At 47.3% G+C, this 27,815-nt stretch overlaps 1 protein-coding gene across 1 annotated transcript in view; it reads right to left on the minus strand.

Annotated features, from left to right (window-relative positions):
- The window catches only part of SREK1 (splicing regulatory glutamic acid and lysine rich protein 1), a gene marked incomplete at its 3' end in the record, with an annotated part of 224,498 nt that overhangs the window by 90,630 nt on the left and 106,053 nt on the right, over positions 1 to 27,815 (minus strand). The window contains exons 4-6 of the mRNA XM_082263646.1: positions 20,239 to 20,274; positions 18,952 to 19,158; positions 15,826 to 16,004 (exon numbers count right to left, since the gene is read on the minus strand). Coding sequence (XP_082119772.1) covers positions 15,826 to 16,004; positions 18,952 to 19,158; positions 20,239 to 20,274 — 422 coding nt within the window. The remainder of the gene's footprint in view (positions 1 to 15,825; positions 16,005 to 18,951; positions 19,159 to 20,238; positions 20,275 to 27,815) is intronic.

Genomic DNA, 27,815 nt, shown 5'->3' on the forward strand with positions numbered 1-27,815 from the left:
GTCAAAAAAAGGCGGGGAAAGAAAAAACCTTTGCCGCTCTGAATGGCTTGTGAGTGCCAAAAGGAACCTGTGCCTCCGTCGCAGCTGCATTCTCCATCTTAAAGGTCTCACGCACAGCAAAAATCAGTGCTTGCACCAGTGCCTTTTCGTGTGCAGTTTCAGATGTAGAGGAATCATCCTCACTATCAGAGGATTCTGGGCGCGTGGTCGCAGATCCAGCAGGGTGACCCACGTCCGTGACGGCTGAATCAGATACAGGATCTGATGAGACAGATGAGGAAGGGGGTGGTGGGGGACGCTTTTTGCTAGCCCGTCAGCCACCTTCACCCGGGACACAAAGACCTCCGTCAGTGCAACGATGGATGGTTGGTACCCGGAGGGCCCCACAGCCTCAGAGAGGGGATCAGGTGGAGTGATATGATCCAAAGACTCCATGAGTCACCAGGGGAACCCCACAAAAAGTGTAAAACACTGCAAAGCGACAACCCCACTGCGCTGGCAGCACCCCCTGGTCACCAGCCAAAAAGCACCAAGCGATCCTCAGCAGAAAAGAAGAGAACCCACCAGACTCACCACCCAGCAGAAACAGCCACCTGCAGCCACCAGGATAATCTGCACTCCGCGTGCAGCGATCAGGAAGTGAAAAGATCCAGGAGTCAGCACCAGGGCATGAGGAGGGCCTCCCACCACCGAAATCGCCGCCCACAGGGCTCCCCCGTCATGGCTGCCGCTATTTTTAATGGCAAACCACCGCAAAATGGCTGCCAGACTACACAAACATGTAGTGTTCTAATTCTATAGGGGGCAGCATTATCCTATGGTCAAGAAGATTTTGGAGCCGTGTCCTTCAATGAACGAAAGAGAAAACTCGATTTTTGTACTTACCGTAAAATCTTTTTCTCTGAAGTACATCGACAGACGCAGCTCCATATCTTCTTAGACCGTTGGTTATGTTCCTCCAATCAGGAATAGGCACTAGGCAGGAAAAAGCTTTACCACGCCTAAGGGGGCTGTCCCTGCAGGCATAACCCCACACACTCTGCTACAGCAGCCAGTTTAGTTTCAAGCAGCGTTTAGAAGACAAAAAAAAAACATTCACTCAGAAGCAGAGGGGCGGGTGCTGTGTCTGTCGAACTTCAGAGAAAATAATTTTACGGTAAGTACAAAAATCCAGTTTTTGCGATCATTCATTGATGGACGCAGCTCCATATCTTCTTAGACCAGTGGGATGTCCCAAAGCAGCATTTTTTTGAGGGGTGGGAAGACAACGCAAGGAAGAATGAAACTCCCCAAGGGCTAAATGTAGCCAACCAGGTAATATGGGGCTCAACCAGGAACAACTGAAGCTCACCTAGCAAAAACATACACCCTCAAAAGAGAACAAAAAAGATTCTCTTTAAACAGCAGCCTGCAAAACCTTGCGGCCAAAAGAGGCAACCGAAGATTCCAACACATCAACTTTGTTGAATCTTGTGAACGTATGCACAGGCGACCAAGTCGCCGCTTTGCAAACTTGCATCACTGACGCCTGATGGCTAAAAGCTCAAAAGGCACTCAACACTTAAGTAGAATGCACTGTCACTGGGAAAGGAGGAACCTTCCCCCTCAGTGAATAAGCCTTTTTAACCGTCTGCCTGATCCACCTGGAAATGGTCGCAGCAGAAATAGCCAATCCCTTACGAGGTCCCTCAGTAAAGACAAAGAGCATCTGACTTTCTGAAAGACTCAGTAACTGCCAGGTAAACTCTGATTGTTCAAACCACATCCAAACAATGCAAGGCAATTTCCTTAGGATGCTTGGGCTTGGGACAGAGTGAAGGCAACACAATGTCTTTATTCAAATGAAAATCAGAAACCACTTTAGGAAGAAAAGATGGATTTGGTCGAAGTACCACTATCTCTCTGTGAACCACCAGATAAGGTGAACGACACGACAACGCCGCCAATTCAGACACTCTGCAGGCAGAAGTGATAGCCACCAAAATGGCAACCTTATCCACCTTACCAACCACTCAGCGTCTGCCTCCCCTCTCTGCCAATCCCTACACTGGCTCCTGATTGCCCAGCGAATTAAATTCAAAATACTAACCACAACATACAAAGCCATTCACAACTCTGCCCCGAGCTACATCACCAATCTTGGTTCCAAATATCACCCAAATCGTCCTCTCTCGCTCCTCTCAAGACCTCCTACTCTCAAGCTCCCTCGTCTCCTCCTCTCATGCTCGTCTCCAGGATTTCTCCAGGGCCTCTCCCATCCTCTGGAACGCTCTACCTCAACCTGTACGGCTATCTCCTAGTCTAGCTGCTTTCAGGCGATCCCTGAAAACTAATTTCTTCAGGGAAGCCTATCACACCGCCAACTAATCTGCCATCAGCTTAATAATAATTAATAATAATAAATAATGGAGCTCAACCAGGAACTGGAGCTCACCTAGAAACATACACCCTCCAAGAGAAAAACATTGCTCTTTGAAACAGCAGCCTTTGAAGAAGCATCCGAGGATGCCAACACAACTACTTTGTAGAATTTTGTGAACGTGTGCACTGATGACCAAGTTGCCGCCTTGCAAACTTGCATTACTGACGCCTGATGGCCAAAAGCCCAAGAAGCACTCAGCACCCTTGTAGAATGTGCCTTCACAGGGAATGGTGGAACCTGACCCTTCAGTGAATAAGCCTGTACTACCGTCTGCCTGATCCATCTGGATACAGTGGGTACGGAAAGTATTCAGACCCCCTTACATTTTTCACTCTTTGTTATATTGCAGCCATTTGCTAAAATCATTTAAGTTCATTCTTCTTCCTCATGAATGTACACATAGCACCCCATACTGACAGAAAAACACAGAATTGTTGACATTGTTGCAGATTTATTAAAAAAGAAAAACTGAAATATCACATGGTCCTAAGTATTCAGACCCTTTGCTGTGACACTCATATATTTAACTCAGGTGCTTTCCATTTCTTCTGATCATCCTTGAGATGGTTCTACACCTTCATTTGAGTCCAGCTGTGTTTGATTATACTGATTGGACTTGATTAGGAAAGCCACACACCTGTCTATATAAGACCTTCCAGATCACAATGCATGTCAGAGCAAATGAGAATCATGAGGTCAAAGGAACTGCCTGAAGAGCTCAGAGACAGAATTGTGGCAAGGCACAGATCTGGCCAAGGTTACAAAAAGATTTCTGCTGCACTTAAGGTTCCTAAGAGCACAGTGGCCTCCATAATCCTCAAATGGAAGATGTTTGGGACGACCAGAACCCTTCCTAGAGCTGGCCGTCTGGCCAAACTGAGCTATCAGGGGAGAAGAGCCTTGGTGAGAGAGGTAAAGAAGAACCCAAAGATCACTGTGGCTGAGCTCCAGAGATGCAGTCAGGAGATGGGAGAAAGTTGTAGAAAGTCAACCATCACTGCAGCCCTCCACCAGTCGGGGCTTTATGGCAGAGTGGCCAGACAGAAGCCTCTCCTCAGTGTAAGACACATGAAAGCCCGCATGGAGTTTGCTAAAAAACACCTGAAGGACTCCAAGATGGTGAGAAATAAGATTCTCTGGTCTGATGAGACCAAAATAGAACTTTTTGGCCTTAATTCTAAGCGGTATGTGTGGAGAAAACCAGGCACTGCTCATCACCTGTCCAATACAGTCCCAACAGTGAAGCATGGTGGTGGCAGCATCATGCTGTGGGGGTGTTTTTCAGCTGCAGGGACAGGACGACTGGTTGCAATCGAGGGAAAGATGAATGCGGCCAAGTACAGGGATATCCTGGACAAAAACCTTCTCCAGAGTGCTCTGGACCTCAGACTGGGCCGAAGGTTTACCTTCCAACAAGACAATGACCCTAAGCACACAGCTAAAATAACGAAGGAGTGGCTTCACAACAACTCCGTGACTGTTCTTGAATGGCCCAGCCAGAGCCCTGACTTAAACCCAATGGAGCATCTCTGGAGAGACCTAAAAATGGCTGTCCACCAACGTTTACCATCTAACCTGACAGAACTGGAGAGGATCTGCAAGGAGGAATGGCAGAGGATCCCCAAATCCAGGTGTGAAAGACTTGTTGCATCTTTCCCAAAAAGACTCCTGGCTGTATTCGATCAAAAGGGGGCTTCTACTAAATACTGAGCAAAGGGTCTGAATACTTAGGACCATGTGATATTTCAGTTTTTCTTTTTTAATAAATCTGCAACATTGTCAACAATTCTGTGTTTTTCTGTCAGTATGGGGTGCTATGTGTACATTCACGAGGAAGAAGAATGAACCTAAATGATTTTAGCAAATGGCTGCAATATAACAAAGAGTGAAAAATTTAAGGGGGCCTGAATACTTTCCGTACCCACTGTATGTTTGCAGCAGACGTAGACAATCCCTTAGGAAGAAACTACTGATTAGGTCGAAGTACCACTTTATCTCTGTGGACCACCAGATAAGATGAACGGCAGAATAGCGCCACTTGACAAGAATTTCCTTTTGTAAGGGTCTCGTGTGGAGCTGAGCAAACGGAACCGCCTCAAAGGTCGACACCATCAGACTGAAGGCTCCCATGCAAGTCCACAGAGAGGACAGGTTGCTGGAGAACAGCAGGCGAATTGCCTTCTGCAACTTTTGCAGCTCTTCACTGAACACCCTCACTGAAGCTGAGTCCAGAGCGAGACCCAGATAATCCAGCTTTGAAGATGTGACCAGAGCAGAATTTTTTAAGTTTAAGTTCCAACCAAACTATTGCAGAGTCCATACAGTGATTAACAAGTTGCCCAACAGGACAGAGTCTGCTCTTAAGAGGAGACCATTCAGGTAACCCAGTACCGCAATCTCCCGCTGTCACAGTAATGCAAATATCGGAGCTAACACGTTTGTGAAGACCCTGGTGGCGGAGGCAAGACCAAAGGGTAACGCCACAAAATTGATAATGTTCCTTTCCTACAGCAAAGCGAAGAAAAAACGCTGGTGTCCAGCATAAATAGGGATGTGCAGATTTGTGTCCTCGATATCGATAGAGGCCAAAAAGTCCCCTAGAAGCGCTACTACCAGGCTAATGGACTTGATCCGAAACCTCTGTACTCACACTAAGCGATTCAGAGCCTTGAACAGTAGACAGGTTTGAATAATACCCTTGAAAGCATTTCCGAGAGGGAATCAGCACAAGCACCCTTTGCGACAGCAGATCTTGTACCGCCTCTCGTAGATCCCTTACTTAACCGATCTGAAGATAGGCATAGAATTGGACGGGAAGAATCTGTCCGATGGTCGGGACCTGAATTTGATCTTGTAACCCGAACAGAGCAGCTTGTGGGCTCATCAAGGAGGTCAATGGTTCTGGACAGGAAACAGACGTCCCCCCACCTCAGATATGGGTGAGGGCGTCCCTTCATGCAGACGGAGATTTGTCAGCAGATCTGGAGGGGCCTGTTCTCGGCTTACCCGACTAAGTCTTCTTAGAACCCCCCCCCGAAGGCACGAAGGGGCCTTCTGTGTGCGCTGTAAAATAAGGGCCCCGTCTATTAAACGGTTCCCCCTAGCGAATTCCAACAAAGACCCAAATAGACGCTCCCCCATAAAAGGGAGATTTGTAGAACCTTTTTAGAAGCCTGATCCGCAAGACCAGCTTTTTAGCCACACTATGTGTGGTTACCTTAATTGCGTTTAGAACACCACCACTGATGTGTGACAATTTTGTCACAGTAGAAGGGAAAAGGGAGTACCATAGGAGGACATAGCCCCCTATAAAGGGGAAGAGGGGGCCAGCCATGATGCAGACTCGCAGGCAGAGTACCCGCACACAACAATGTCCCCACGGTTCAAGGGGGCGGCAGGCAGTCCATTTGCCCACCCCCCTGAGGGGGAGACCCATCTGCTGCTCTATCACCCTGGACGCCGCGTGCGGTGATCCCTCGGACAGCTTGACATGGTACCCGAAAAGCCGCAAGTAGGCCGCAAGCCGCAGCCTCAATTTTCGGCCCAATTCGGCCGCATTAGGCGATCCGTCGTTCAGCTCAGTCAGGCACTTCAGACAGTTTGGAGAAAAGACAAAAAAAAAGAAAAGCGGGCGCACCGACCTAGTGCATTACCATTAAAACCATTTATTAAAATATTAAAAGGTGTACAGAATACTCACAAAACTGGTGTGATAGTACACACATCAACATAGCATATACAATCTCCAAGGTAGCCAAGGTCCCAAATGTAGCGAATAGGCATGCAGATGGTCACATGGGGCTGCTGTGGCAGGGCTGACGCGTTTCAGGGGCGAACCCCCTTCCTCAGAACCGAAAAAATGCTGCTGAGTCACACTTTGGTTTTTATTCTCCTCTCTGTGTTTTTAATTTGAGTGTCTCACTTGCTGTCTTTTTTATGTCACTGATTACACAGTCTGGTTTGGCCTCGGACGGTGGGAGTTTTGGTCCAGGTGGGATATGTATCTCCGCCTCCCTCTTCCATGCTCCCTCCCCTTTTTCCCTCCCCCCCCCCCCTTGCTCAAAGACCTCCGTGTGCGATCCGGACAACCCGGTCAGCAACAAACGCATCCATCCCTCCTTAATAGAGCAAGTGGCAAAGCCAGCTCGTACCTAACCCCGGGAGGAAGGGGGGGGGGGCTGATAGGTTGGGGACAAAAGACCACCATGCCAGTTAGAGGGGCTGGGGGAATGAAGTAAACATGGGGGTCTGACCATCCCAAGGAGGGGCCCACATCCACCCCGAGACCGCAAAAGCTATGGGGGGGGGGGGGGACACTACTCACCATACCAACGACATTGGGTGGGTGCCACTCCGGGCACACTACCTCTCCACTGGAGGTGGGGGTGCTGATGGCCAAGGGGTACGCTGCGACTCAGGCCAAACCAGGTCGCGTGCGTACCGGGGCGGTGTTTCTCTCGCGGGCCAGCCCCCGTGCATTGGGGCCCTGTCGTGGCGATGTCTAGCACTGAGCTATAACCTGCACACGCTTGCTGGCTGGGCGACTTTAAGGATCAAGCATCTCCAGTCCGAAACCCAGGCTGGCTGTTGATTGCAGTTCTCTCAGGAACATGACTAGCTAAAAAATTAAATTTTTAACAAAGGTTCCCTTTAAAATAAAATAGCAAGCTAAGACCGAAGTCCCAGCCGGGAACTAGGTCCTACTCCTATAAACTAGACAGAAACAAACTGAAGGCTATTGCAGAGTGCATGAGTGTATGCCTGCAGGGACTGCCCCAAAGGCGTGGTAAAGATTTTTCCTGCCTAGTGTCCTACTCCTGTAGGCGGCAGCATAACCCAATGGTTAAAAAGAATATTGAGCTTCATCTGTTAATGAACGATCGAGAAAAGCATTTTCTTTTTTCTTCACACAGAACAAGCATAAGTACCTACCATGGAAATCTAGATTTTACACACTTCATAAGCATCAGTACAAATGTCCTGCAATATTGAGCTATTGTTGGCAGTGGAGGGGGAAAAGTGCTTCAAGTATAACTAAAAAGAGATGTTTTTATTTTAGAACCCCCGTGAAGTTTTTATTGCTGTCTGTGCCTTTCCTAGGAACAGTCATCCTCTGTCATGTTTATTGTTACAACCAAAAGTACAAATAAAAGAAAAATTCCAAATATCAGGTTGTCCCAACAACATTAAGAAGGGATATCTTCCCAAAGCAACACTAGTTTAGGTGATCCTAATGACAACAACCAGGGATTCCCTTCACTTAGGACAGCATGAAAAATTGGATTTTTGTTACTCACCGTAAAATGCCTTTATCGGAGTTCATGGACAGACACAGCGCTCCAATCAGAACCATAAGGTTATATTTCCCCCTACAGGAGTAGGACACTAGGCAGAAAAAAACGTGACTACGCCTATAGGCAGTTTTAGCTGGTATTATTTCCCCTCTCTGCTATAGGCATCCAGTTTGGTAACAAGCAGTGTCAGAAGTATCAAAAAACTCCATAGGAGGTGTGGGTGCTGTGTCCATCAATGAACTCAGGGAAAAACGGAATTTTTGTAAAATCTTACCTGTAAAATTCCTTTCTCTGAGTCCTCCGACAGTCGCCGCCTCTTCATATTCGTCACATATGGGGGTATTAGACTTTGCTCCGAAGGAGTAGCTAGGCAACAGAATATGTTAACATTAAAGCTTTTAACATATCCCACCCTCAAGGGGTGGTCCCCTCAGTCAATACCCTCCTACTTCCTGCAACCATATCTCAGTTTTAGTGGAATAGCAGTAGAGTATACAACCAAACCCCAAAAGAGGTGCGGGGGCGGCTACTGTCGGAGGACTCAGAGAAAGGAATTTTACAGGTAAGATTTTACAAAAATTCCGTTTTCTCTTACGTCCTCCGACAGTCGCCGCCTCTTCATATTCGTCACATATGGGGACGTCCCAAAGCAGTGCAAACATGAGGGGTGGGAAACGCATCCGCGCCGAAAGGCAACGCAGTCTCCGCATCAAAGAAAGGAACCTTACCAAAGGAAGGAAACCAGCTGGGCAACAGAAAAAAACAAGTGCTCAACAGGAGCAACAACCCAGGAAAAGACAAAAAAACCAGGGGATACAAAACTTATCCCAACAGCCAGAGGTCCCCAACAAGGGACCCTAGGGAACTGCCGCACTAAGAACCTTGCGGCCAAAGGAAGCATCCGCCGATGCCTGAACATCTACTTTGTAGAATCTTGTGAACGTGTGTACGGTCGACCAGGTCGCCGCCTTACACACCTGGGCTACAGAAGCCCCATGACGACAGGCCCAAGACGTACTCAAAGATCTAGTAGAGTGCGCCTTCACAGGCACAGGGGGAACCTTCCCCTGCAAAGCATAGGCCTGTTCAATGGTCTGCCTGATCCATTTTGCGATGGTAGAGGCCGAAGCCGCCATGCCCTTCCGAGGACCCTCTGGAAGAACAAACAAGGAGTCCGTCTTTCGAAAAGACTCAGTCGATTTAAGGTAAACCCTTATCGCCCGCACAACATCCAGAGAATGCAATCTCACCTCCTTTGGATGTTTAGGCTTCGCGCACAGCGAAGGTAAGACAATATCCTCATTAAGATGGAATTCCGAAACTCGTTTCGGAAGGAAAGAAGGATTAGGTCGCAAGACCACCTTATCCAAATGAACAACCAGGTACGGAGACTTGCAGGACAAAGCTGCCATCTCCGACACTCTGCGAGCCGAAGTGATCGCCACCAAAAAGGCGACCTTTTTGGACAACATAGACAACGAGATCTCCCTGATCTGTTCAAAAGGAGCACGTTGCAACACAGACAGAACGAGATTCAAGTCCCAAGGGGGCAAAGGATCCCTCCTAGGAGGAACCAGATGCCGCACTCCCTGAACAAAAGTGTCAACCAAGGAGTTGGAAGCCACGGGACGTTGAAACAGAACGGCCAGCGCAGACACCTGACCCTTTATCGTAGCCAGCGCCAAACGCTGATCAACACCCGTTTGAAGAAAAGACAGCACACGGGAAACCGAGTACGTGCGGGGTGAAAACCCCCTGGACTCACACCAGGCAAAATAGGCCTTCCAAGTACGGTAATAAACCTTCCCCGAGGAAGACTTCCTCGCGTTGATCAAAGTATGAACGACCTCTGGAGAGAGACCCCTCTCCTTCAGGACCTCGGTCTCAACAGCCAGGCCGTCAAAGCCAGCGACTGTAAAGCAGGATGGTATATCGGTCCTTGAGACAGTAGATCGTCTCGAAGAGGCAGACGCCACGGAGCGTCGACCGCCAGATTCACGAGGTCTGCGTACCAAGACCGGCGAGGCCAGTCCGGTGCCACAAGAATCACCGTGCTGCGTTCCGAGTGTAACCTGCGAAGGAACCTGGACAGCAACTGAATCGGTGGAAACGCGTACATCAGCCTGTACTGATGCCACGGGGCCACTAACGCGTCCGACGCGTCTGCCCGAGGGTCGCGCGTCCTTGCCACGAACCTTTTCACCTTGTTGTTGAGACGAGACGCGAACAGGTCCACATCTGGAAGACCCCACTTCGCGCACAACATCTGGAAGACAGCCGGGTGGAGAGACCATTCCCCCTGATCCAGGGTCTGGCAACTCAGATAGTCCGCCTGCCAATTCTCCACTTCCGGAATGTGAACCGCCGTTATCGCCGGGACATGAGTCTCGGCCCAAGACAGAATGTCGGCCACTTCTCGAGCCGCTCGGGCACTCCTGGTGCCCCCTTGGTGATTGATGTAGGCCACCATCGTGGCATTGTCCGTCTGCACCCGAACCGGGTAGCCCTGCAGCCGGTCCGTCCAGCGATGAAGACAGAGATTTATCGCACGCAATTCCAGAAAGTTGATCGGAAGGGAAGACTCCCCCTCCGACCAAGTTCCCTGGGCGGATAGAACGCCCAGAACACCACCCCAGCCCGACAGGCTGGCATCCGTGGTGATCACCGTCCACGAGACAGGACGAAAAGACTTGCCCCCGGACACCATCGGGGACTGGAGCCACCACAGAAGGTTTCTTCTGGTACGATGACTCAACGAGATTTGAATATCCAGAGATTGAGGACGCCCGTCCCACCTGGACAGGATCTCCGCTTGGAGACCCCGCGTGTGAAACTGGGCGAAGGGAATCGCCTCGAAGGCCGAGACCATCAATCCCAGACATCTCATGCACGTCCGCAGAGACGAGTGCGGAACGTCCCTGAGGGACCTGACTTCCTCCTGAAGAGTTCTGAGTTTGTCTTCCGGCAGGAAGACCTTCGCCTGCACCGAGTCCAGAATCATTCCCAGGTAGGGAAGACGAACCGACGGACTGAGTGTCGACTTTGGAAAATTTATCGTCCAACCAAACTCCTGCAGAGTTTGCATCGTGACAGACAGGTCCTTCTCCAGACCCTGGCTGGTCGCAGACCGAACCAGAATGTCGTCCAGATACCCCAGGACAGAAATGCCCTGGGCCCTCAATAATGCCAGAACCGGTGCAAGCACCTTGGTGAAGACCCGCGGAGCCGAGGCGAGACCAAAAGGCAACGCCACGAACTGGTAGTGATCCTCCGCAATGGCAAATCGAAGGAACCTCTGGTGACCCTCGAAAATGGGGATGTGAAGATACGCATCCTTCAAATCGATGGAGGCCATGAATTCCCCCGGAACCAGGGCAGCCACCACCGACCGCAGGGATTCCATGCGGAACTTGCGAACCCGCACAGAGCGGTTCAGAGCCTTCAAGTCCAGAATTGGACGAACCTTGCCCTCCTTTCTGGGCACAGTGAACAGATTGGAATAAAACCCCCGAAATCTGTCCCGATGAGGCACCGGAACCACCACTCCCTGAGCCCTCAGGTCCCGCACCGCCAGGTGCAGGTCCCGCAAACGCTCTGGAGACAGTTGAAGATTTGAGGGGAAAAATCTGCTCTCCGGCCGAGAGAGAAACTCGATCTTGTAACCAGATCGAACGATCTCCTGAACCCATCTGTCCCGCACAATGGGCCAACCAGGGTTGAAGAAAACCGAGCAAGCGTCCCCCCACCCCAAAACTGGGTGAGGGCGCCCCTTCAGGCCGAACTGTTATGGGTTGCAGATCCGGATTGGCCGGACTTCTGTTTCCCAGACCAGGGCTTCTTCTGAGAGCCTTGACCTTTGAACGGCTTGCCCTTGTAGTGCGGCCGAAAGGCACGAAAGGACCCCTGAGGGGGCCAAAAATTAGCATGCTTCTTCCCAGAAGCCCCCTTAGCCTTGGGGAAATGGGGCAAGAGAGTGCTCTTACCCCCGGTGATCCCCTTAATCAACACATCCAAGGACTCCCCAAAAAGGCGAGACCCATCATAAGGTAGATTGGCTAAGGTCTTACGCGAAGATTGGTCCACCGACCAACATTTTAACCAAACCAGGCGGCGAGACAACACCGCCACGCTGTGCACACGTGCAGCCAATGGAACCAGGTCCAGGTCCGCATCACACAGATACATGACACCCTGGTGGATTTGATCCACCATATCCAGGGTCGCCGGCGAGGCCGAGTCGGCCACTAGGACGCGCCTAAGCATCTGCGTCCAACTTGCGATCGCCTGGGCCGCCATGAGAGAAGCAAACAGAGCTTTAAGCATAGAACCCGTAACAGAATAAGTATGACGGGCAAGAGACTCCAATCTCCTATCCGTGGCATCACGGAACACAGGGGAATCCTCTGCAGGAATCGCAGTGGCCTTGTTTAAAACCGCAGTTGCGTGATCCACTGGGGGAGGCACACACCACCTTTCATCAGTGGAAGGCGAGAAAGGATAACGCAGCTTGAACCTACTTGGTACAGCAAAAGGTTTGCGCAGATTGCGCCATTGTTCCTTAACAGCGCGCTGAAAATCATCATTGCAGGGAAAAACCTGCGGTGTCCTGAGTTTTCTCTGCGTCCCATAGGCCGCCAAGGCAGCGGGGGGACACACTTCATCCTGCAAACGCAATGTTTGCTTTATGGAAGCAATCAATTCATCCATGATTGCAAGCTCTTCAGGCGAGCCAGGGGGAGAATTATCAACCCCCTCAACTTCAGCCTCCACTTCGGACCCCACTAGATCTAGGGAGGAGCGGGACCCCGATAAGGAGGCCCCCGCTATAACAACCCCATCACCTTCACCCTCAGAATCAGAGGAAAGAGCAATTCTGGGTCTTTTAGTAGATTGAGCAGCCACCAGCATTTGCACCTGAGCAGCAAGGCCAGCCACAATAGTGGCTAAATCCCCCCCTGGGGGGGAAACCGCGGTCCCCTGGCTTTCCACCAAGGCGGTAGGAAATTTGCCCTCCTGAGAATCCATTGCCCCCGTAATACCAGACAATAAAGGGTTAACTGCCCCTTTAAGCAAGCGCGGCAAGTGCAGCCCACCGCACCACACTCAAGCACAATGAGACCCCCACAGGGAATATGCAAACTGAACACAGGCAATGGATAGCAAGAACAGAAGGATAAAACCTGAGGAGACCCTCGCCGCTGCCTCGATCGGTGTTCCTGGAAAGAGGAAGTGATGCTGCCAGGGCGCTCTATGAAAGCCTATGGAGGCTACAAGAAAATGGCCGCCATGCATGTAAAACATGCGGACGGAGCGAGTGTAGGCAAAATGGCGCCGTTTGGCGCCGAAACCGCCGCTCCACAGTGCAGTAATGCACACATGTCATCCATGTATAAGAACACATGTCAGATCGCCGCAGCGATCGCTGTATATGCCCAAACATGCCAAAAAAACATGCCCCACAGCACACAGCTTTTCACACTGACCAGGCTGACACACAGTGTCACACAGCTCCCCCCCCCCCCCCTTGCAGCCCACAGCATGCAGCCGAGAGATAGGGAGACAAGCAGTGTGAATAGAGGCAGGTTACACAGTCCCAGACTGACACCCCCCCAGACAGACAGGTCCCCACATAGATACACTTACCTCTCAATGGCGTGGGGGACCCGCACAGGCGAACAAGCCGCTGCACATGAGGCAGGGAGAGTCGCAATTCAAGACGCACAAAATGGGGGTTAAGAAACCGCACGGCGTCCAGTGAAGTAGCCACCTCACCAATCATCCCTGCACCGAACAGGGATGGGTCGTTCACTGTGCCAGGAGCGTTACCTGGCTGAACGCTCGATGGCAGGCTGGGAAGCCACTGACCCACGACCTGCGACCAGGGGGATCAGCCCGAGACCCAGCGCGCATGATCCTCTTCATCAGAAGAACTAACTAACGCTGACAAAAATAACAGCTAAGTAAAGGTAGAGAGAAAACTCAAACAAAATTTCAAAAAGAAGAAAGAGTCTGGGGCAGAAAGCCCCAGCACAGGAAAAGCCAGCCACTCCTGACAAGCTAGACATTAAAACTGAGATATGGTTGCAGGAAGTAGGAGGGTATTGACTGAGGGGACCACCCCTTGAGGGTGGGATATGTTAAAAGCTTTAATGTTAACATATTCTGTTGCCTAGCTACTCCTTCGGAGCAAAGTCTAATACCCCCATATGTGACGAATATGAAGAGGCGGCGACTGTCGGAGGACGTAAGAGAAAGTATTTTACAGTAACGAAAAAAAACCATTTTCTCTTTCGTTCATTGACGAACACAGCACTCCATTCAGAACCATAGGGACATCCCCAAGCAATGCAAGGGAAAATGAGGGGTGGGGCAAAAACCCAAGGCTAAACACAAGAAGCCAAAACTAGGCAACAGGAGCTCAAGAGAACAACAGGAGCGCACCTAAAAAAAACAGAAAAAAAAAAAAAACAGAGGGAACAGACCCCCTATACAGCAGCCTATAAAACCTTGCACCCAAAGGAAGCATCTGCAGATTTTGCAAAACTTGCGACACTGACGCCTGAGGACAGAAAGCCCAAGAAGAAGAAGGAACCTAACCCTTGATAGAATAAGCATGAATAACCGCCTCTCTGATCCACCTGGAAACGGTAGCAGGCCCTTCTTTGCCCTATACTTGATCACAAAAAGAAGTCTGACCACCGAAAAGACTCCATGGCTGCCAGATATACCCCAATCGCCCTAACCAAATCCAGGGTATGCAATGCAAATTCCTTGCGATGAGAGGGCCTAGGGCACAAGGAAAGCAACACAATGTCCTCATTCAAATGCAAGTCAGACAACTTTTGATAGAAACGTCGACCAGGAAAAAAAGAACCACCTGATCTTTGTGGACCACCAAATAGGTAGTACGACCAGATAAAGCTGCCAAGCTCCGACATCCTGTGAGCGGAAGTAAAACTCACAAAAAAAAGCCACCTTCTGTGACAATGTAAGCAGGGGAATCTCCCAAATATTCCCAAAGGAAGGTTTCTGGAAAACAGATAGCACTAAATTCAAGTCCCATGGCGGCAAGGGAGACCGCACTGGTGGAGTCATGTCGAACTCCTTGAATGAAGGTATGAATTAAGGTACTATTCAAAGAATGTGTGACCAGGGGTCGCCGTAAAAAGACTGCCAAGGCAGACACCTGGCTCTTGATGGTGCTCAAGGCCAACCTCTGCTCAACACCCCATTGAAGAAAAGCCAAGTTCCGAGCCAACGAAAAAGATCTAGAAGGAGCAACGACTGACTCACTCACGAGATGTACGTCTTCCAAGTAGGATGGTATATCTTCCTAGAGGTAGACTCTTCCTAGCCTTCAGCATAGTCGGAATTACTGACCCTGACAAACCTCTATCCTTCAACCCCTGGTTCTCAACAGCCAAGCCTTCAAAGCCAGCGACTGTAAAAGCAGGATGGAAGATCGGCCCTTGAGACAACAGGTCCTTTATGAGAGGCAACCTCCAAGGGACGTCCATGCCCCACACCACGTCAGGAGGAGAGTGGGGACTGTACGCACAGCTTTGGTCTGCGAGCACTCGATGACCGAAATGGGGGGGGGGATGCACTGGATCTAAATATCCAGTGCAGCAGTTATTTGTAGATCTCCACAGGAAAAAAACCAGGAAGAAAAAAGATGCGAAAAAAAATGCCAGAACTGAAGATCTCAGCAGGGAGATAGGTCCTTACTCCTGAGACTAGGCAGAAAAACGGACGCCTATAGCAGATAGGTGGATTAATACCAGCTAGGACTGTCCATAGACTTAGCCAAGTTTATTTTTTTGTGCCTAGTGTCCCACTTCTGTAGGGGGCAATATAACTCTATAGTTCTGAATGGAGCACTGTGTCCGTCAATGAATGAAAGAGAAACACAAATTCTGCAGTAATTGACAATTTTAAATTGTAACGAAATAGCTAGCTAAATAGATGACACTGCACTGAGACAAAATATAGAATACCGATTGTATTCATTTTGCCAATTTCAGCATTTTCCACACAATACAGAATACTGTATTTTAAAAAACAGCCTATAAGAAAAAAAAAAAAGGAACTCTAGGCAAAATCACTTACTTAAGTGGTCTGTCACCAAACATAACTCCATTAAATGTAAGCGCTCGCGTCACTGAATTTTGGTCAGAAAACTCTACAAAAGCAAATCGCGTTGGCTGAGTCTCATCACCAGCCATACGGACAAAGCGAACATCCCCAACTTGCTTAAAGAATTCCAGAAGTTGCTCAGCTGTTGTAGTCTGCAAATGAAGTGTGACAAAAATAGGTGGTCAACACATATTCAAAAAAACTTTTGAAGAATAATTTAAAAGTTTAAATTCACCTTTACCTATAACAAAAATAAACACATTATAGATACATAACAAGTTGATGCATTCTATTTAAATACAGGATGTGAAAAATACACAACAGCTGTAGACAGCATTTCTCTCCATTTGCTCCAGTTCAGGTCACTTCAGAAGGCATGCTCTTCTTCTTGGACCCCCCCCCCCCCCCCCCACTTGTGCATCTCCCCCTTGACCAGTGCTCCTAATAGCAAGCCGCTTGCTATGGGGGCACTAGCCCGTGCTTGCTCAAGAGCCCTGTTCTATGCGTCCATAAGACACAGAGCTGTGGCTCAGCCCTGCCCCCCACTCACGCCTCATTGGCTCAATGGCCGTGATTGACAGCAGTGGGAGCCAACAGCTCCTGCTGTTGTGTCTCAGCCAATGAAGAGAGAGAGAACAAGGACAGCCGAGACTTTCATGCACATTGCTAGATCGAGTGGGGGGAGCAGCACACAAAAGGTTTTTAACCTTCAGGCACAGAATGCATAAAAGTTATTTAAAAAAAAAAAAAAAAAACCTTCAGCTTTTACAACCATTTTAAAGTATTACAAAAGGCGAACAGTTTTTAAGATTAAAAAAAAAAAAAAAGAAGAGGTTATCCTTTTAGCTCTGCACAATATTGCACAGAAAGGTGCTTTTGTCCACACCCTCCTCACAGGAGTATAGCAAACAGCAGCAGAAGCCTACGGCTCCACTGCTCTCAGCTTCTCGTGTAAAAAGGAAGTCTGGGGAACAATGCTGGACAAGGAGACCGTGCTGGTGAAGTGACATGGAGCCAGGTATGAGATTTGGGGATAAAGGGGGTGGGGGGGGGGGGCAGGGTGTGAAGGGACAGGTAGTTGAGCATTTTTTTTTTTTTACATGAATGCAGAGAATGCAGTAAGGTATGTACTTAGGTAGAAGCACCTTAAAATATGTGAACCCTTCAAAAAAATAAATAAATAAATTGCACTCAGGTATATCCTAAAGAAAAGCTGCTGACACAAAAAAGCCTGTTATACTAGACTCAAAACAATATATATCAAGTAAATACTGCAATGCTGTGTGATTACAATTGATGGCAACTATTAAGGGGAGTGAACCCATTCCTATCCGTTTCTGATGGTGGTTACTAATGTCTCCCCAATCACCTCTATATTAAGATCTAAAAAATGTACTGATTCCTGACTTGCTTCATATTGTATATCCCCCTATCGTTGAAATTCAGGTAGCCAAAGAAGCTTTCCAAGGAATGCATGTCCCCCTCCCATATGAGGAGATCATCATCAATATACCGCCTCCATAACTTTTATTGGCCTGGTGGGTTATTCCAGAAAGAATCCTCCTCCCATTTGGCCATAAAAAGATAGGCTATATTGGGTGCAAATTTTGCACTACATAGCCACACTTGCAATGGAATTATAGTTTTGCATGGGTTATCAGTTATGTTTTTTTTAAGCAATATTCATTTTTTGGCACTAGATGGCACTAGTTAGGGTTTTGTTTTCTCACTTCAAATGCGTTGTATCAATGCATTGAGGGCAAGTTGCCAATACTCAGTATGGCGATCTTGCTGGCCTCCCATAGATATTTATTGTGAGTGGAGCATGGCATCTTCCCGTGGCCCACCCCTCTGACGTCATCTATGACAGAATGCGTCGGAAGAGGTCTAAGGGACCAAAATTGACTGGAGAAACAGGACCCAAAGAGGATAGCCCTTAGGAATACACATTTCATATATACGCTATACGGTTGGCTTCGACCCTACCACATTGTGTTTTAGCTGTTTTTATGAATAAATGCATACTGGGTTTTACACTGTGGAAGCTTCTCTTGTCTTTTGAGTGACATTGCAGTCCATGCGTTATGAGCAGAAACTATCCATCGGCTGGAGGGTGGCCATAATTAAGCCCACAAGTGCTCTTTGACCATTTGCTGTTTAGGTAATAGTCATGTCTCTTCTGATAAGTGGCTGATCTCTTCTAGCTCTCTCATGGGTGGACTGGAGTGGATTCATACACTGGGTTCTGTATTTCCGTGGAAGTGTTTGGAGGATTTCACACTTCAGTGTGGACTTTTTTTTTTTTCTTTGCACTGGACTATATACTTTACATTTTTATCTGCACGTCTTTTTTTTTTTTGGAAAACACTGATTCATTTCAGGACTTATTTTGATATTTAATGTTTTAGGTTACATAATTATTTAAAATCACACAGCGCTGCACTATTTATGTAATCAATAGGAAAGTAGGGGGCTGGCAGGATCACCAGCTATTTAACACAACGGAAGCAGTACAAAGAACAGGATACATTTTCATAGTACAGCAAACCTATCAGAAATATAAAATGTTGGGGTAACTCCCACCCTCAGTGGGAAGCAGTGATACCAGGATGTCCATTTTTTCAGACGGCAATGGGCTTTCCTGTAGAAGAAATCCAAGCGGCTCTACAGTCGCTTGATCACATCCATTTACAAGACACGGAAGGTCCCCTCCTGTCACCGTTTCTTGGCTCTCCTCTGCGGTCAGGAGGCCCAGGATCATAGAATCCTGTTGGCCCTGGTGAAGACAAAGGAGGAGGCGGTAAATCCCTACCACCCCTCCTCTGTGACTAGTGAAAGAAGAAACAGGACTTAATCACTTTGGGTTTCAGCTTGTAAATCATCTGATCAAACCAATTTAAAGGGCCTCTGTCTCCCCATGTCCATGGGCAAATGCAAACACATACATAGGTCCCGTGCGCATATGTTTATGGTGATCGCAACATACATGTATCGCTGCAAACATACATCTAAGAACAATAAATACAGAGCAAATATACAAAACGTAAATATAGACAGACATGAAGCTGTGCAACCAAGACTACATTAAAACAAAAATACCTGCGAGTTTAAATTTCCGACATAAATCGTTCTTCTGATTTCGTCCACTTTTGTGGGGTCTACATTTCCCATTAATGGTGGCTGTGGCAGTTCAGCGAGTGCTGGTATGGCAGGAGTGAGAGCTGGCAGGACTGGGGCAAGAGCTGGAATAACCGGTTCTAAAGGAGTGGGCAACGTAGCTGCCAATGTGGTAAATGGCATGCTGAGCTGCACAGAAAAGTGTACAGTTTGAGTTAATAAAATGATCTGCACAGTCTACAGAAGGACTTACTGAACAACAAAGCTGCTGATGCTGATCACTTCCTTAAAGTGGTAGTAAACATGTTTCTTCTACTTTTACCTACAGGTAGCTTATAATAAAGCTTACCTTAGGTAAAATGAATATCTCCTAAACATACACCGTTTAGGAGATATTCCAGTGAGCAGCCACCAGTGACGTCACCGGCACATGCGCTCTGAAGGAACGGCATACCCGTGGTGTTCCTTCAAAGCTGTGTGCCGTGGCCCAGATTCAATGTCATTGCGGCACGGCCATTTAGGCGGCCACAGCCTGCGAACCCGGAAGGAAGTCCAGATGAATATGGAAGCCCTGTCTGCAGTGACAGCCACTGCTGGAGGAATTCGTTGTAGGTTAAGTCTCTCATAAATGTGCATACTAGCACATTAGGACAATTATATTGCAGGACCACTGGCCTTTTTTCAATATTTTATGCATTTACTACCGCTTTAAAGTTCATAAATCAAAAGTCTTATATGGTTGCCATATTTACAAATTATTAAATTATGCTTCTGCTTGATAAATACTACAGAATAAATGCACGTCCAATACAAAAAACAAATAATCAATAAATATTTTTCCCAAGTCTCTCCTCCCCCTACCCTTTTATTCATAAAATAAGTTCAAAGATGGCTGCACACACTTTCGACAAGCCTCAAAAGTCTGAGGATTTTATTTATTTTTTTTGTGCTGTGGTATGTTCTGGATAAGTTCACGCAGTGTTTAGTAAGCTGCCTTTTTTTAATAACAATACAGAACCTGCTGCTGCCACCAGGACATCAAGGCATCCAGCTTTGAAAAGCCACCAACACCACAGCCTGTCCTAGCTGAACTCAGCTTGAACCCAGTTCAATCTCAGTCACATGTCCATGAAGCAATTCCAAAAACAAAAAGTGGATATATACTATATACACATACACACTATTATACACATACACACTATAAATGGCACAAAAGCATTTACATCCAGCACCAAACAAACAATAAAAGAAAAGGTAAAAGGCACTCACCAAGGGTACATCCACCACTTTATCTCTTCTTAGAACCTAGGAAATCAAATAAACGAATGATAGCTACTGAAAAAAAAAGAAATCTGACCACCAAATACACATTCTGCCTAGAAGCATAACATACCGATATAAACAGCCAGCCAAAAGGGAAATACTAAAAAGTATAAACTGCAGCCCGGCCTCATAAAATATACTATTTTTTAACCAAATCCAGTCAATTACATTGCTTGATGCAGGGATCACTAAAATAAGCTTTTTGGTTTACCTGTAAAATATTTTTCTTGGGGTATTCCAAGGGAAACAGGGCATCTTCTGTGACAAGGTGGTTCTACAGCCTCAGCCATCATTTTTACCTATGGTGGATTCTTGATTCTACCGCAACTAGGAATTATTTTGCCGTCTTACTGTCCTAAACCTCAGGAGGTTATTTACACTATGGATGTGGTTCATGTATCAGGTGTTACCTGAAGTCAACTGCTGCTATTTTGTCAGTTGGATTTCCTTTTTGTGCTTCCCCAAGGCCCATAAAAGGGTCATGCAGCTTCCAAATTTGTCAGCCTGGTGGATTTGTCAGCCTTTTTCTCAAGCCTACGGTCTAAAGGGGAATTTCCACCAATTTCAGCAATAGCTCATTGTACTAGTAGTGTTGGTGCTTCCTGAGCTTCCGTAGCTCAACTTTACAAAGCTGACAATGGGTCTTCCAACTCATACTGTCACAAAATTTTATCAAGTAGATGTTAAAGCCACTGAGGATGCTACCTTTACTCTGTGAGCTTTTCAAGCTGCTGCATCAGGTTCTAATCTGTTCTAATTTAGTTGTATAGGGCCAGGTGGCTTGTTGCCGTGTTACCTTCCCGTCATGTTTAGTGGTTTGGAACATCCCTATAGTAATGGATATGAAGATGCTGTGCGTTCTGTGATATACATTAAAGAGAATAGAATATTGGTTTACCTGTAAAAATGGGATTTTTGACTTACCGTAAAATCCATTTCTCTGATGTTCATTGACGGACACAGCTCCTGGTAAGTTTTGTTACAAGCAGTGTAGGGCTGCAACTAACGATTATTTTAATAATCGATTAGTTGCCGATTATTTTTTCGATTAAACGATTAATCGGATAAAATCATAAAAAAACTCAATATGCCTTTTTTTTCATTTATTTAAAATAATAATGAACAAACAGAGTGTTAGTGCCGGTTCACACTTGTGCGGTTTGCGAGATCGCATGTAATTCGGAGCGCACTGCTCCTAAATTACATGCGATCTCATGTGCGGATGCGAGTTCAGCCATACACTTTGTATGGCTGAATTTGCAGCGCATCCGCAGGAAACTCGCACATGGGGCTTTTTTTGAGCCGCATCAGAATCGGATTGCACAGTGGTTCACACTTTTGCGTTCCGATTCTGTGCGAACTTGCAGATCGCACTGCGATATGCGATCGCAACTGGGGGTGTCGTTAACATTTAATTGACACCCCCTGCGTATCGCATATGGCAGTGTGAACTGCCAGATGTGCGGATGCGATGCGGGAACACACTGCATATTCACAGCGTTCCCGCATCGCACAAGTGTGAACCGGCACTCACACACAAACTGCAGAGAAAAAAAACGTAAACTTTACAATTAACATTACACATCACTGTTTATACCAAAACTTTTTTTTTTAAATTAAGCTCCTATATACTGTAAATATAATAAACACTTATCTAGATTAAAGAGTTAATATTCCTTATAAGGTGCAGTATAATAGAATAATTATAATGTTATTATAATAGAATAATAAAACATCCATGTCAGCCAGAGATATGAAATAGGGAGCATAGAAAGACCACCTATATGTGCTATATGGACGTTTTTAATCACTTATTTTTCTATTATAATATTGCACTTTAAGGAATATTAACTATTTTATCTGGAAAAGCTTTTATTCTGTTTTATTCTGCAATGCTTGGACAGGACACTAACACTGTAAGCTCGGCACTCACATGCTGCTTCTCTCTCTCCTCTTTTCTCCCTCGCCTCGATCTGACTCACTGACTCCCTCACTGACGTCAGCAAGAGGCGGAGAGGAAAGGCAGAGAGGAAAGGAGGAGGGAGGGGGGAGGTCACGGAAGTGCCGAGCTGTTAGAGAGACAGTGAATGAGTGAAGACAGAGCTCGCTGACAGGCAAGGAAAGAGCACAACTAATCGAAGGATCAATTAAATCGATAATGACAATCGTTGACAACGATTGTAATTATCGATTATCATCGATTTTGTCGATTAGTTGTTTCAGCCCTAAAGCAGTGTCAGAAGAATAACAACTCCACAGAGGGAGTCAATGAACATCAGAGAAAAGGATTTTTTACGTTAAGTCAAAAATCCTATTTTCTCTTTTGTTCATTGACAGACACAGCTCCTGGTATTCATAACACTGGGACGTCTTCCACGTACGATGGTAGATCTTCTTAGAAGTAGATTTCCTAGCTTTTAACCACTTAAGCCCCGGAAGATTTTACCCCCTTCCTGACCAGGGGTTTTTTTGCGATTTTTTACTGCGTGACTTTACGGACAATTGCGCAGTCGTGCGACGCTGTACCTAAACGAATTTCACTTCCTTTTTTTCCCCACAAACAGAGCTTTCTTTTGGTGCTATTTGATCACCTGTGCGATTTTTTGATCATGCGCTATAAACAAAAAAAAGAGCGTAAATTTTGCAAAAATAATATTTTTCACATTTTTTTATATGAAATTCCCCAAAAAAAAAAATGTAAAAATAAAATTTTTTAACATTTTCGGCCAATTTGCTTTCTGCTAAATATGTTTGGTAAAAAAAAAAAAAAAATAAAAAATAAAAAAATCGCAAAAAGCGTATTTTGATTGGTTTGCGCAAAAGTTATCGCGTTTACTAACAAAGGGAAAGATTTTTGTCATTTTTGGTGTTTTTTTTAACGAGTAATGGCGGCGATCTGCGATTTTTTTTTGCGGGACTGCGACATTGCGGCGGACAGATCGGACCCTTGACTGACATTTTTGACACTTTTGGGGTTACCAGTGACATTACTGCAGTAATCAGTGCTATACATATGCACGGTTACTGTAAAAATGACACTGGCAGGGAAGGGGTTAACTGTATTGGAGAGGGAGGGGTTAAGTGTGTCCTAGGGGCGTGCTTCTAACTGTGATGGGACATGTCTACTATTGTAAAAACAGAGATCAACGGTTCTACGTAGTAGAACCGTCTGATCTCCATTTTTACACAGGGGAGAATGACAGGCGGCTTGTTTACATTAGCCGCCTGCCTTTCTTCCTCTCTACCGACGATCGCAGTGTGACCGGCGGACATCGGGTCCGCCGGGTCACACGCGCGGACTCCTCAGTGAACGAGCCAGGGCGGGCGCGCGCTCGTCCGCTATTGGCTCACAAGCCGGTGACAGGCTAGTGATGTATATATACGTCACTCTGCCTGGCCGGGGCTGACCGCCGCAGTATATCTACTTGAGGCGGTCGGCAAGTGGTTAACAAGGTTAGGAATCACCGACTCAGATAAACCCCTATCCTTCAGCACCTGGCGTTCAACAGTCAAGCCGTCAAAGCCAGTGACTGTAAAGCAGGATGGAAAAAAATCGGTCTTTGGGAGAGGAAGCTTCCAAGGAATGTCGTCGACCAGCCGCACCGGATCGGCCTACCAAGCCCTGCGAGGCCAGTCTGGAGCCACTAAGATGACAGGAATCCCTTCTGCCTGGATCCTGTGTAGAAGTCTGGTCAGAAGGTTGAGAGGAGGGAAGGCGTAAATCATCCGATACGGACGCCACAGAGCCACCAGTCTGTGGCGTCCGCCAGAGAATCCCTTGACCGAGCCACAAAACTCTGCACCTTTTTGTTGAGCCGAGACGCCACTGGAGACATAGCTGATGAAACAACTACGGATGAAGGGACCACTCCCTGTGACTGAGATAATCTGCGTGCAAATTTTCCACCCCGGGAATGTCTACGGCGGAGAGAGCTGGAACGAACCGTTCTGCCCACCTTAGAATGCCAGCTACATCCAGAGCCGCCAGGACACTTCTTGTGCCCCATTGATGATTGACATAAGCCACGGCCGTGGCATTGTCTGATTGAATACGCACTGGACAACCCTGAAGACAATACGTCCAATGATCCAGACACAGTCTGATCGCTCAGAGTTCCAACCAAGACATGGATCGGTAGAGTCTGGGTTCTTCCAGCATACAGATCCCCTAAGCAGAATGCTTGCCGAGGACGCCTCCCCAATCGAGCAGACTGGCATCCGTGGTGACCACAGTCCAATACAAGGGGAGGAAGGATTTTCCCAGCTGAAGCACTAGAGAACAAAGGCACCATATCAAGGACTCCCTCATTCCCCGACTCAGCCGGATCTGATTTTCCAGAGACTGGGGAGTCTTGTCGCATTTGGCCAGAATCTCCCTTTGCAGGGACCTCGTATGGAACTGTACAAATGGAACCGCCTCGAAGGTAGACAGCATCAGACTAACACCCGCATGCAAGTCCGAAGGGACGACCATCTGTTGGACAGCAGGAGCTGAATTTTTGGCGTTTTTTTCCAGAGGATGGCTAAGGCCAGGTCCAGAGTCCGGCCCAGATAGTCCAGCTTCGGTTCAGAATCCAGGCGAACTCCCGCAGAGTTCGAATTGTGATCTCCAGGTTGTCCACCAGAGCAGAGGGAGACACTGCTAGCAGAAGAAGATTGTCCAAGTAGCCCAGTACTGCGATCCCCCGTTGGTATAGCAAGGCTAGCACCAAGGCTAACACTTTTGTGAAGACCCGAGGAGCAGAGGCGAGACTAAAAAGGTAACGCCATAAACTGATAATGTTCCTCTCCCACAGCAAAGCGGAGATAACGCCCCCTGGGGAAATCCCCCTGACGCTGGGATGCCACCACCATTCTGAACTTCTGTATCCTCGCAAAGCAGTTTAGCGCCTTGCGGTCCAATATTGGATGCACTTTGCCTTCCTTCCTGAGGACTATGAACAGGTTTGAGTAAAAACCTTTGGATCTTTGTTCGATTTGACAGGCATCTCCCTTAGTAAGGGTCTCGTGTGGAACTGAGCATACAGAATAGCCTCGAAGGTTGACACTATCAGACCCAAGGCCCGCATGCAAGTCCAGAGAGAGGACAGAGTGCTGAATAACAGCAGACGAATCGCCCCCTGCCACTTTTGCAGCTTGTCCGGGGGAGGAAAAACCCTTGCCGAAGTGGAGTCCAGAGTCAGGCCCACATAATCCAATTTTAAGGATAATACCAGGGCAGATTTTTTTCAATTGATGTTCCAACCGAGCTCTTGCAGATTCCGTACAGTGACTGTCAAGTCGCCCAACAGGGCTGAATGTGAGTCTGCTCTTAGGAGGAGATCGTCCAAGTACCCAAGTACCGTAATCCCCCCATTGTCGCAGTAATGCCAAAAGTGGAGCCAACACTTTGGTGAAGACCCTGGGGGCAGAGGCGAGACCAAAGGGTAACACCACAAGTTGATAATGCTCCTCTCCTACAATAAAGCAAAGAAAATGCTGGTGTCCTGCATAAATAGGGATGTGTAGATATGCGTCCTTGATATCAATGGAGGCCAAAAGGTCTCCTTGGTTTAGGGACGCCACTACCATGCAAATGGGCTCCATTCAAAACTTCTGTAACCGCACAAAGTGGTTCAGAGCCTTGAGATCCAGGATTGGACGTACAGTGGGTACGGAAAGTATTCAGACCCCCTTACATTTTTCACTCTTTGTTATATTGCAGCCATTTGCTAAAATCATTTAAGTTCATTCTTCTTCCTCATGAATGTACACATAGCACCCCATAAAAAACACAACCGAAAAACACAGAATTGTTGACATTGTTGCAGATTTATTAAAAAAGAAAAACTGAAATATCACATGGTCCTAAGTATTCAGACCCTTTGCCGTGACACTCATATATTTAACTCAGGTGCTTTCCATTTCTTCTGATCATCCTTGAGATGGTTCTACACCTTCATTTGAGTCCAGCTGCGTTTGATTATACTGATTGGACTTGATTAGGAAAGCCACACACCTGTCTATATAAGACCTTCCAGATCACAATGCATGTCAGAGCAAATGAGAATCATGAGGTCAAAGGAACTGCCTGAAGAGCTCAGAGACAGAATTGTGGCAAGGCACAGATCTGGCCAAGGTTACAAAAAGATTTCTGCTGCACTTAAGGTTCCTAAGAGCACAGTGGCCTCCATAATCCTAAAATGGAAGACGTTTGGGATGACCAGAACCCTTCCTAGAGCTGGCCGTCCGGCCAAACAGAGCTATCGGGGGAGAAGAGCCTTGGTGAAAGAGGTACAGAAGAACCCAAAGATCACTGTGGCTGAGCTCCAGAGATGCAGTCAGGAGATGGGAGAAAGTTGTAGAAAGTCAACCATCACTGCAGCCCTCCACCAGTCGGGGCTTTATGGCAGAGTGGCCCGACGGAAGCCTCTCCTCAGTGTAAGACACATGAAATCCGCATGGAGTTTGCTAAAAAAACACCTGAAGGACTCCAAGATGGTGAGAAATAAGATTCTCTGGTCTGATGAGACCAAAATAACGGAATTTTTGTAAAATCTTACCTGTAAAATTCCTTTCTCTGAGTCCTCCGACAGTCGCCGCCTCTTCATATTCGTCACATATGGGGTATTAGACTTTGCTCCGAAGGAGTAGCTAGGCAACAGAATATGTTAACAATAAAGCTTTAACATATCCCACCCTCAAGGGGTGGTCCCCTCAGTCAATACCCTCCTACTTCCTGCAACCATATCTCAGTTTTAGTGGAATAGCAGTAGAGTATACATTCAAACCCCAAAAGAGGGGCGGGGGCGGCGACTGTCGGAGGACTCAGAGAAAGGAATTTTACAGGTAAGATTTTACAAAAATTCCGTTTTCTCTTACGTCCTCCGACAGTCGCCGCCTCTTCATATTCGTCACATATGGGGACGTCCCAAAGCAGTGCAAACATGAGGGGTGGGAAACGCATCCGCGCCGAAAGGCAACGCAGTCTCCACATCAAAGAAAGGAACCTTACCAAAGGAAGGAAACCAGCTGGGCAACAGCAAAAATAAGTGCTCAACAGGAGCAACAACCCAGGAAAAAACAAAAAAACCAGGGGATACAAAAAACTATCCCAACAGCCAGGAGTCCCCAACAAGGGACCCTATGGAACAGCCGCACTAAGAACCTTGCGGCCAAAGGAAGCATCCGCCGATGCCTGAACATCTACTTTGTAGAATTTTGTGAAAGTGTGTACGGTCGACCAAGTCGCCGCCTTACACACCTGGGCTACAGAAGCCCCATGACGGCAGGCCCAAGACGTACTCAGTGATCTAGTAGAGTGCGCCTTCACAGACACAGGGGGAACCTTCCCCTGCAAGGCATAGGCCTGTTCAATGGTCTGCCTGATCCATTTGGCAATGGTAGAGGCGGAAGCCGCCATGCCCTTCCGAGGACCCTCTGGAAGAACAAACAAGGAGTCAGTCTTACGAAAAGACTCAGTCGATTTAAGGTAAACCCTTATCGCCCGAACAACATCCAGAGAGTGCAATCTCACCTCCTTC

Source organism: Pelophylax lessonae (genome assembly GCF_965119305.1).
Source record: "Pelophylax lessonae genome assembly, chromosome: 1".
Lineage (NCBI taxonomy): Eukaryota > Metazoa > Chordata > Amphibia > Anura > Ranidae > Pelophylax > Pelophylax lessonae.